The sequence below is a fragment of the Nestor notabilis genome, unplaced genomic scaffold, assembly GCF_000696875.1.
Source record: "Nestor notabilis isolate BGI_N333 unplaced genomic scaffold, ASM69687v1 scaffold4186, whole genome shotgun sequence".
NCBI lineage: Eukaryota > Metazoa > Chordata > Aves > Psittaciformes > Psittacidae > Nestor > Nestor notabilis.
Genome location: NW_009934125.1, coordinates 1 through 12,136, shown reverse-complemented (window position 1 = coordinate 12,136; position 12,136 = coordinate 1). Strand labels below are relative to the sequence as shown.

Sequence of the window (12,136 nt, the reverse complement as noted above, 5' to 3'; positions counted from 1 at the left end):
TATACAGTATCTATTAAAACAAATAAACAAACAAACAAAACAAATCGGGCCCAAAACATATAATAGTTGCTCTGGTCACAAAAGCAGTTTCCTTCAAGAAAAACACAGCACAGCACATTAACTAACAGGCATAAAATAATTCACAATACATATAATATCAGAGGTTTACATACCATCAAGAAGGCAAGAAAAAAAAGGAGAAAGGCAAAGAACAGGAAAAGATATAGGGAAAGGGAATACTACAAAAGTACTACATGCTTGTGGTACGCAGTATTTTTATAATAGGCCTGATTTTATTTTTATGGACCTAGTATTGTAGCAGAATAACCACAAACCAAAAGCATTAAAGAATTTCTAGATTCATTCTCTCCTCTTGACTGCCATTTTTTTTTTTCCCCCACGTAATAAATTAAGTTAATAAATGGTAGTAAAAAGTGGGAAAGAGATTTCCTAGAGAAATGTAGGCAGGAAATTAAAATTTTAAAGGTATCATCAGGTCTGATCTCCATGTAACCTGAGGCGTATATTTATTTATCAACAATTACATCACAGTTAGTTCTTGAATTACATTACATTAAATAAGAACACCCAAACAGGTTAGGAGATGATGTTAATATTACCTTTGTAAAATGAGTGGGCAAAGCTCTGCTCAGGAATTAACTTGGCAAGGAATCCATGGTTCAAACTTGGGTGAGGGATAGATGGTATGACCACAACTGTGGAGAAAATCATGGAATCAAATGTGAGCCAGCTAGTAGTATTCATGTGTGGCCTGGTCCACTGTGGATCCATGACAGATATCCTATCTCATTGAAACATGCAAATATGGTATTATCAACAAAAAAACGCATTTCTAAAGGAAGAAAACAAGTTCTGTATCAAGAGATAGGAAACAGCATACCTATTATTTGGGCACTTCAAGAGCAACATTCATGGGGAAAAAGAGACACAGAGATATATATATATTTATATATATACAGGCACAGAGGCAAGACAGTCATGGCTGATACTGAAACCAGCAGTTTCTTAGTGCAGAACCATAACACATAACCAGGAAGGCACAAAAAATTATGGTTTCTCAGAACCGACAATGTTCATGTCATATATTTAAAAAGGAAAGCCTACAAGCACATGGACTTTAAAAATTATGTATAAGTAGTAAATGAAAACATCATGATGAATCAGAAAACAATGACTAAATATAAATATGACACAAATTAGAAGATAAATTCTATGAAGAATGAAAATTAGCAACTCCATAAATGAAGAAAGTAATCAAAGATCAATACAAGAAGAAAAGCACATAAAGAGCTTCACACACAAATTCAATTACTGTTCTCAGCTCGTTTAACACAGAAGGTACAGTTATAATCAATCCAACTAGACTTGAAAAAAATTACTGAACTGTTTAAAATATTTAAACCAAAGTGGGGTAAAGTTTAGATTCCTAATTTCTGGCAGGTTCTGACAGCTAACAGACTCCCTCCCTCTCAGGATGAAGACCACATGCTAGTAAAAACCACTACTACTACAAAAACCACGAACAGTTCAGTCAAAGAAAGCAACAGAAAAGTTTCCTTTTTATTATATTGTTTCCATAGGCTTTTAAATGCAGGCACCAACACAGCAGGACTCCAAGAAAGTACTCAGACCTCTACCAGTACCCTTTCACAAACCTCCTCACTCAAACAAAAGGAGTTCACATGGGCAAACAGCTGGTTTTGCTGTTTATATATTTCATGCTATAAAGTTAAAGGTATCTGTTTTTCCTAGGAAATAACAGATTAAGGAAGCTGTGCTGATCAACTATCTTGTACTTTACAACTTTAACTTCATCAGGCACCCTGTGTCTTTTTAATTATTTTCAAATTAAAGAAAAAAAGGCATTAAAAAGCACTATACAGATGAAAATTAGTTAAAGCCTATAAGCAAAGAGACAGAATAACAGATATCTGCCAATGTATATTAAAGAACCAAATAATTATAGAGCAAAAAAGTAGCAAATATTTTATCAGGACCTTAAGTTACTCATTAAAAATACTTTGTAGTAAAATAATTACAGTTCTAATAAAATCAAATAACAGTTGAAGAAAGCAAAAATACCTGTACTTGTTGGTGAATTTATTTCTTGTCTGATATTTCTACCTGCCTGGCTCCCAGACCTTGCAGTTTCTCGTTGTGGCTCTAGGATATCACGGTATTTGGAGACCATCAGAACAGAAATAAAGTAGACTACAGCCAAAGCTAAGAACTGAGCCTGTTTGCTATCATCCTGTGTTGGAGAAAAAGGAACAGATCTATAATGTCAGACATTTCCATAGAATTTTCACACAAAACCATCACAAGTCTGAATAAATAATACCTTTCTGAAATGTTGTACCTGTTAGTTTATTAGCAAATACATTATACAGAAGATTTAATGGATTTTCAGTGGAGTACTATGCACACAGAATATATTAAGTACTGAATTTAACAGGCAATTTGGCAACTCAGAAATCTCTGGGACTGTGAAGTCAATGGGCTTTTCACAACAGAGGCCTGACTCTGCTCTGAGCGTTCTTTCAAGGATTCCCAACTGCAAGGGCAACTGACTTTGGCTGCCCCAAGGATGAGTCTCTGAAAGCTCCTGCTACAAGAAGGTAAGGGGTACTACTGCTGAGAGAGAAAATAAAGCTCACTGATGCAAAAAGCAGGATGTAAAAGCAGGAAGGATATGACCGTTGTTTTTCTTCCAGCAATAAATCCCAGCTCCTACATTCTTACCTCTCCCTGAACAGGATTGTCAGCAGCAATCCTAGTTTTCCTGGACTCTGATTTAATAAAATATCAGGCCCAAAATAACTTTGCTTTCTTCTTTTCCTCCCACCCCAGTTTGCTGTTCTATGTAAACTATGTCTTAGATATCATCCTGATTGAGCTTCAGTTGCTGTAGTTCAACTGAAAAGCATTTTATTATTATTACGGTGTAAAACCCAACATGGTAGAATTAAGACTTCAGCCTCTCTCTACTTCCACAGCGGTTTCACCTTGTCTCAATTCCACAAGTATGTGCTTTCTGTTAGAAATCCAGTGCTTGCTTTCCATGTTTTCTAGGTGTTATTTAATTTGGCTGCATGTCTTTGCAATTGTTAAAATAACAGGAAATCCTCTTAGTAACTTCTTTCATAGAAATGCCAGAAGCAGTATTTCCTCTATTACCTTCTCCTCTAGTTGAGAAGAGAGTAGGTGACAGAAGATCTCCACCCAAATTCAACCCTGCCTTTTCAAGGTCATCCCGACAGATGACTTTTTTGTGTCACATTGTACCTTTTTCTTTTCACATCTATTTCTAACTTCAGTTTTTACTTCAATACACTCATACTTAGGTTGGAGAAGTTTAAACATAACATATGTATTTGCGTGTATATATAACAACAGTTCTTACTGTACTACTTTCCAAAACAAACACATTGTGGTACAATTTTATGCTAAAAACAGTTGCAGAAAAATCTGAAAAACATTTTAAAATACATTTATATATGTACATGTATGTTTTGTCTTTCTAGATCAATTTGCTGCACTTCTGTAATACATATAATAATTCTTCCTCCTACCCTGGTTGGACAAATAGCTGACACATTTAGTAATACAGTTTTAATCAACATAGGTCATAACTAATTTATTCTGGCTATGATTATTTGGCTAATATAAAGCCTGACTATTAAGTACTAATCTCAAATAGCTTACCAGTATGATTTTGAAGTGCAGAAAGTGGCTGGTAGTTACAAAGCCACAAGCAGATGGTTTGCAGATAATACACGAAGTGCAACACAAGGATATTTTTAATTCTGGGACAATCAAAATCTCTTTCCAAATGTAAGTGATGATTTTGCAGAAGAAAGGATTACAGCACGTATTACTCACCACATCACGAAAAACAACTGCTCGTAGACGATTAATATCAACATCCTGAAGAAGCCTATCCGGGTCTTTTATAGGAGAAAGATTGCCAGGGACATTTTCAAGGGGAGTCTAAAAATAAAAAGTAGTGAGATTTATCTCCCCCACAAATATAAAATCATTTCTGTTAGGACCTTAATTTGACACCGTTTTTAGATACTGCATCAATCTTAGATGCTTTTTTACTACCAATATACTTCCAACATAATACTTAGGCAAGGATTCTAGAAACAAAGCAATGTTTTGTATTATTGTCTTAATACTAACTACTTAGATATAAATTGTTACATCTTTCCAGTATCTCAGAACAACTATATCTCTTCCCAGAGTTTAGATAATAATTTGCACACAAAAGGTTATTTCAGAGTACAGTTGTTTCATAGCAGCACAATAAATTATTTCTAATACGTGTGTTAAATTTAAAACCAATGAGCATATTCTTAAAAATCAGTTTATGTTCATTTTACTGAGAATTATAACAGACTACTTGCAGAATAACTGCTATTACTATGAAAGCATAGAGTAGTATGCTTCCTTTAAAAAATGACAATGAATTAAAAATGAGGCCTAAGCATCTAGAAGTCTCCTTATGCTGACTTGCTTTGCACTGAATGTGATAACGTGGAGAAATGTAATGTTTTTAGTGAGATTTAATGAAATAATATTGTGAAAAGAGCTGAAGTGGTAAATGCTATCTGAGAAAGTCTTTAGAGAAGAAAAAACACTGAACTTACTTAGTAATGAAAGCATAGTAGCAAAAAAAAGGAAACCTTTACATCATACAAAGTACTGTACTTCAGTCATGGACTGTGCTAAATTCTGTGAGATTTTAGCTTTAGGACTCTCAAAGTCTTAAAGTAGTACACAGGGTTGTCTTTTTGGTTGGTTTGGTTTTTTATAAAGATTAACAATGAATTAAAGAAACTGGAAGAACTAAGCTGTAAGTGAATATTAGACAAGTTAAAAATCAGATGGAAAATGCTGATGTCTAATATGCATGTAATGGTCTGTGAAGTTACCAGGACAAAGATGTGATTATAGGATTTCATCAAGTCTGTTAGTGCCCTGACAGATTAAAAAAAGCTACGCAGGTATATATGACAAATGTGAGTAATGGGACTTACTCTTTGAAGTAGACCATGCGAGAGTGAAAAAGTTGTTTGAAATAGTTTCGATCATACTACTGCATCAATGCTTTCTTCATTCAAACAAACTTTTACTTCAAACCAGTTACAGCAGAAACCTAAGCTTTTGCCAAATATTTGAGAAGGTAGTTACGATTATTTTTCTGATCCTATAATGCAGTGGTACAGACTTGGCATTCCTGCTGGTAACTGTAGACTGGGTTACCTTGGTTGCTGCTGCTGCAGTTACACCCTGAAGGACGTCCTGAGTCTTACTGCCGACTAATGATGTCTTGTTGACTCTCTCCCTCTGCCTTTGCCGGCATTCTAAGCAGTTTCTCACAGCCACACAACAAACTGAAAAGTTATGGAAATGCTACACATTAGAATATTTTCCATTATTATATTAATAACTTCAATTAGCAGTCTGTACATCTAGTTTGATATGTCAATAATCACGTCCAAATAGTAAGTGCAACATAGTTCTCACATTAGACTCTGTCAGTACTAAATAAAGCAATGACTTCCTCATTCCATTCTTTAGTTGAACTATTTTATATAACTGTTATATCACTGCATTTAAATTTGAAAATCATTAGTCCTTGAACTGCAGCTTTTGTATGTTACTTATCAGCTATTAGCAGTTAAAATCTGAAAGTACTTACATACAGCTAGAATAGAAAAAAATAGTAGAATTTGAAGAAAAATTGATCACTGAGAATAAACTACAAGTTTTATACTAAAAGCAATACAATTATCACTGACATAATAAGCGGTATGAATTATAACAGGACTGATTACAAAAGTTATTCATCATTTGAGAGATGAACAAGTATGTGGGATGTAACATTAGGAAAACAACATTATGCCAGATGACAGTCAAAATGTAATGTTCACAAGGATAAAGTGATATAGTTTGCATAGAATAGTTTGAATTATTCATAAAGCGCTATAGAGTTTGCACATGCATCCTATGCTTTTAGTCTTGCATAGACTACAAGCAGTCTTCCAAAACAATGGAGAAATGGATAAGGAAACCTGCAGCATGCAAGTAGCAAAACAGTTTTAAGAAAAAAAAAATAAAATCTATACTTATTCACTTAATTTTTTTACTCCCCCAAAACATAAGAAAGAATAATTTCAAACACATCATTGTAACTTATTCTTGTGCCTAAACTGAATTAAGTTTAAAACTGTATCAAATCAGTAATAACCAAGATTTTTGTTTTATCATATCATAGTCAGTAGAAGCCCTTTCCTACACGTGTCACTATCTGATCCATCTGTAGCTCATTGATCTGTAATTATTTAATATATACTGTCTGCTGACTTACCAAGCCTTAGGCACTGTCGCATTAGTCCTCCAGAAGACATGTTTTTTTCAGCTTCGATCTCACTAAAATTTAGAGAACTGGCAAATACAAGTACATCAACCATTGCCATCAGACGGCTGAGGAAAGTTACTGCTGTCTCTGCTGACATTCCTTGTGTTACCTCAATATTTTCCAATTCAGTCTTTAAAAGAAGAAAATTGAATTAAACAGTTTGAACACAACTGAAATATAAAGACAGCACATACACATACAAATCTAAATTGTTATGCTTACTGAAAAATACATTGAAAAGTTATTTAAGTTATTTCAAAATCTCCTACTGCTACCATTAACATAAACCGTGAGTCAAAGTAAGACAGCATGTAGAACGAGAAAATTATCTACATTTACGTGCTCTAACAGATGATTAAAAGTGTAATATAAATGAGAAATATATTAGCAATTCCATAAAGACAAAGTGTGACCAGATAGTAAAACAATTCACGATATACAAAGGTGCAATGTACTCATTTTTCCATAGGCTAAGCAAACTGTCAGGTAACGTGAAAGTAATTACTGTTTGTATGGCTTCTACATTCTTTTAGATAAACAAGTAAATATGAGGAGTGGAGTGGAAAAAATCAGATAGTTTTGCCCTGTTTCTATGAATTGATTCTCCCTGGGAATGCTTATACATATAGGAACCTGACAGATTCCAATTCTCCTGGAGATAAGAAAAGAGTATGCTTACTCTCTCATGACAGCAACGAGGGGAAGTAAAAATGTGACAAGTTATAAGATGTGCAGCTCATGTTTGCCAGAGAAAGGCCATTTCTTTCCTAATTTAGTGTTGGACTTGATGGGAATCCTCAGAAAAATGCTGCATGAAGCCCATATTTCTGAAATCTAAAAAAGGATTATGTTTTTCTCAAAAAATATACTTAGATGCCCTGAGTCATGTTTTCAAATGCATTTGGGTATCTAACAGTACAGATAAATGAGGAAACAGTAAGTTTAATTAAAAAAATAAATATCTGTTTAAACACTTTTACCCCTGGAGGTAGGCAAAATTGAAAACAGGATTTAGCACTTGAGTGTGTCCACATTTATATGCCTGAATACTGATTTTAAAATGTTTTACAGATGGCTGATTCTTATCAGCTGTCACAAAATTTCAGATCACAGGGCTTTTCTTAACAGAGAGTTCAGTTTCTTCAAAAAGTATTATTTTCAATGTGTTTATTTGTATTCATTTGCTTAGAAGTAGCTATTGAAAAAAATCAAAATATATTTCATGCTGTTAAGGCTGTTTCCTTCCAAAGAAAAAGAAATACAGAAAAAAAAAAAAAAATCTTTATTTACATACTTCTAAAAAATTATTATCCTCACTCATGAGTCACTTTTTAGAATGTTTTCCACACAAAATTATAAAAGTGTGAACTGTGCCAAACGGTATTAAGGAAACAACTGTTTTGAAAGATGAAAGATGTAATTTGGCATGTGTCATCACCATGATAGATACCACTTTATTTAATTTCTCTTAAGGATGTAACAAGTCAGTTACATGAGTGATTTGGGAAAGGCTGTCATCTGTCTGATCTGCCCAGTAACATGAGAAAAATGGTAAAATGAAAACGCTCAGAAGAACGATTTCCAGCCTATCTTCTTTAGCCAGGTGTCCCCTGATTAGTGTATACTGTGTTCCTACCTTTTGAAAAAATCAGTTGCTGTTTTTTTATAACATCATTTTTGAAAGCACTCATCCAAAGAAAATAGATTTCCAAAAATCTATAGCCATAACAGTCTGCTAGAAAAACTCATAGGTGGTTATAGAAACTTCGAACTCACGCTAGAAATAACATCAGGCTCCGTAGCAGCCAACTGACTGCCTGCTGTTGATTTTTCTCAAGCTCCAACTGTGTTGCATCAATCATAGTCTTAAACCTTCTCAGAATACCGTCCTTTTTTTTTTTTTTTTGCATGTTATAAATTCTTTTTTTTTTTTAATAAAACTTCAGTGTATTTTACCAAGATTTCTGCAACCTTTGAATTGGGAGGAAAAAAAAACCCACCCTATTTTTTTTTTCCAACCTCCCACCCTTCTGTATGGAATTAAAAAAGAAGACTGAAATTTTTCTTACAGCAAAACTTACCATCAGTTCTACCTGTTAAATATAGCATATTGATATTCTAATAGCATTGAAAATAAACACCACTGTTATCAAGCTGCCTTCAGGTATTAGCCGTATTTCAGATAGATGTAGCTCAAAAACCCTTTAAAAAGTGAACCAATCACTATTTCATGACTACTTAGCATATTTAAGATCATGCTTAACATGTCTCCTCTACAATAAACATGTTCAAGGCCTAAAGAGTTTTTTCCATTTACAACCACATTTACAACTTAATTCAGCTCATGGACCTGCCTACATTCAGTCAGTAGCTAACAGTAAGCACCATACTTAACAATGAATTAAGTTACTCAAGGGCACAAGGTTAGGAAAAGTTAATGATTACACCTAATATATTCCTATTCACTTCCTACTATATGATATAGGAAAATAATAATAGCAATTAGTGAAAACAGTAATTAAAAAGCCAAAATATTAAATGATCAAAAATAAGGTATTTATGAAAATCCAAAAAACTGAAACTTACAGCAGCAATACTAACCTTAGAACCCTGGACATGCAACAGACAAAACAGACAACAGATCACAACAATAAAAGAAAAAGAAAATTATTAAAGTTAACTAAAAATATCATGTAAAATTGAAACAAATTAGTATATTGGAATTATACATTTGTTTAATTTATAATTAGAACAGCAAAACATTTCAGCTCAGCATGAACATTTGAAAATAAAGACTTCTGAGACAGCTATGCACAAGGAAAACTGTAAATCTTGTATTATTATGGAGTTCCTGTAAACAGTGATTCTTCCAAACCAATGTACATCTTTTATATAGTACATAGAGCAATTTTATGAAGCAATGTAAGTAAAAGTAATGTTTTCACTGATTACATAGAAATAAAAGGAGTGTTTCACAACAAGCCATTCAACTGTAATGTAATAAAGTAGTTAATCCTTGTATGAGGAGGCAAATATGTTTAAAATGTTTCAACAAAACAAATATAAATCACAAAAAGCAAACTGGTTCTTCATGCATAATGCTCCTTCCTTGAAGCAACACAAGATAGCTCATTATATATATTATTATATTTGGGTGCAATTTCTTCAATCTAAACCAAGATCATACTGCGTATCTGAATGCTTCTGAATCACAGAACTACAATGAAAGATCCACTAAGCCCCTGAGACTGAGTTAGTCTTCAAATTCCAGTGTTTGCAACTAAACAGGTGTAATTTTTATGTTTTAGTTTTAGGTAGAAGCACTTTCTCTCTTATCACAATGTGCTTGGAACTAATCCTTAAGTTTTCAGTAATCATATTTTAAAAAGAGAAAGAAACCGAATTTTCAAGAATGTATCAGTTGTTTTGTTATTTAAATAGTGGAAAAATGTAATCTAGCAGAAAGAAAACAAGCTGAAACAAACTGCTTTCCTTTTGGAATAGAGAATACCATGTTCAACCAATTTTTAAATTTGTCTTCCTCTTCCGTAGCTGGATGCAATAATTAACCTGTGGCTATTATCTCTTGATTACTAGCTGACAGGTTTTACATTAGTGGGCCACTGCTGTTTCTCGGAATTGTTATGGGTCACACAGCACCTTTGAAATCACGTAAGTCATGAACATGATAATGCTAACCATATATACAGGACATACAGGAATGTATCTAATAATGGCTTTTAATCCACATAAATAATAAGGCCATTTTTAAAAGTTTAATTGAGTTTTATAGACAGCTGTTCATATAATCCCAGCAGCCCTCAGATCACAATTTGAAAGCTGCTGTTATAAATGCTCCAAGTAAGAATTAGAATCGTAGACTTCAAAAAATAAGCAGAAAAACAAACTAATTGCAAGAAGTCTGGAAATTTGCTCTCAATTGTCACATACATTTAACTCTTCAAACTTCTTTTCCCTTAATGTCCTCAAGTTCTTGACACATCTGCTGTCCTTGTAATAAGCAATGATTACTTCAGATTCCTAGCTTGTACACAAAGTGCTTTATATGAAAATCAGCTACTATTAACAGAAAGCATCTTCTGCAAACCTTTTCCTAACAGCTCCCCAAGTATGTGTTTTTCACACTTGTACACCGTCTTAAAAATGTCTTCTTCACAGCTGCAATTAAAATAAAATGCCTCAAAGACCTCCCCCACAGAAAGGAAAAAAAGGAAATCAGTATTTTGTATTTTATGACCTCTCTGTAACATTGGCAGAATTATCTAATATTCCCAATTTAATAAGATGACATCAGAATCAACACAGGAACATGTCCCACCTTATACCGTAAAACAACAAAAACTGGTTATATTTTTTTGTTAATATTTGCTTCAATTTCAAATTGTTTCATACAATTTGTTTCATAATTGACAACCTTTTAAAAATGTACAGATCCTGAGACGGGTAGTATATTGAAAGTAAAGTAAATATTAAAACATGAGAATAGATTAATGTGAATCACAGTAAATTTTCCCATATATTCCATACAAACATACAATCTTCACTGTACTCAAGTCACTCACAGATTTGTGAGTGGTTTGTTTTCACACATAATGCATTTTCCCCTTTCATTTTACTATTCAAATTTAAAGACTCCTGTTCACAGCATTGTTCAGACCATCCTAATCTGGATTAAAAAAAGCAAGACAGATGTCTGTTATGAGAACTCAACAGTGAGGTAATTCAGTAATTAGGATTGCCTGGTTTACAGCAGACAAGGGATCATGAAGTAATCTTCCACCCCACCCAGAAGAATTGTCATTTTACTCTAAATCCTAACTATGCAAAGGAAGAAGTCTTTTTGAAATGGGAGATTCCCCAAACATTCATCTTCCTAAAGAAACTGTGTCAGCATTGCTTTTAAAGCAGGGGAGGGAAAAAAATACAGAATGTGTTGGAAAAAAATAAAAAAACAACCCTGCAATTCTCTGATATTCTGAAAGTCATTTTGCTAAATTCAGTTCTTTTCTGCATACAGCCCTAATTAATTCAAGCATCCAATAGTCAGCATTTATTCTACTAATAAGAAATAGGCAAAATGCCTTTAAAAACATAAGAGGCAATAGGACACATGTAACAACAACTAACTCTATAGCAGATTGTTGAGAAGAGAGTTTTGTAACAGATATTTAGGACTGTTTAACAATGAGCAGTTCAGGCTCAGTGTCCAGTTGGAAAACAGTAACGAGTGGTGTCCCTCAGGGACCAGTGCTGGGACCTGTCGAGTTCAACATCCTCATCAGTGACATGGACAGTGGGATTGAGTGCCCCCTCAGCAAGTTTGCTGACGACACCAAGCTGTGTGGCTCCATTGATACGCTGCAGGGAAAGGATACCATCCAGAGGGACCTGGACACGCTTGTGAGGTGGGCTGATGCCAACCTCACGAAGTTTAACCAAGACAAGTGCAAGGTCCTACAGCTGGGTTGGTGCAATCCCAGGCACAGCTACAGGCTGGGTGGAGAAGAGATTCAAAGCAGCCCTGGGGAGAAGGAATTGGGGTTGTTGGTTGATGAGAAACTCAACATGAGCTGGCTTCAGTGTGTGCTTGCAGCCCAGAAACCAACCATATCCTGGGGTGCATCAAAAGAAGGTCGAAGGAGGTGATACTGACCCTCTACTCTGCTC

The 12,136-nt window shown here is 34.2% G+C and overlaps 1 protein-coding gene across 1 annotated transcript in view; it reads right to left on the bottom strand.

Annotated features, from left to right (window-relative positions):
• The window catches only part of LOC104407794 (neurobeachin-like), a gene marked incomplete at both ends in the record, with an annotated part of 23,302 nt that extends 16,718 nt beyond the window's left edge, over positions 1-6,584 (bottom strand). Inside the window, 4 exons of the mRNA XM_010017171.1 lie at positions 2,104-2,272; positions 3,904-4,011; positions 5,290-5,420; positions 6,398-6,584. Of these exons, the coding sequence (XP_010015473.1) occupies positions 2,104-2,272; positions 3,904-4,011; positions 5,290-5,420; positions 6,398-6,584 (595 nt within the window). The remainder of the gene's footprint in view (positions 1-2,103; positions 2,273-3,903; positions 4,012-5,289; positions 5,421-6,397) is intronic.
• Between the last annotated feature and the right edge of the window lie 5,552 nt (positions 6,585-12,136).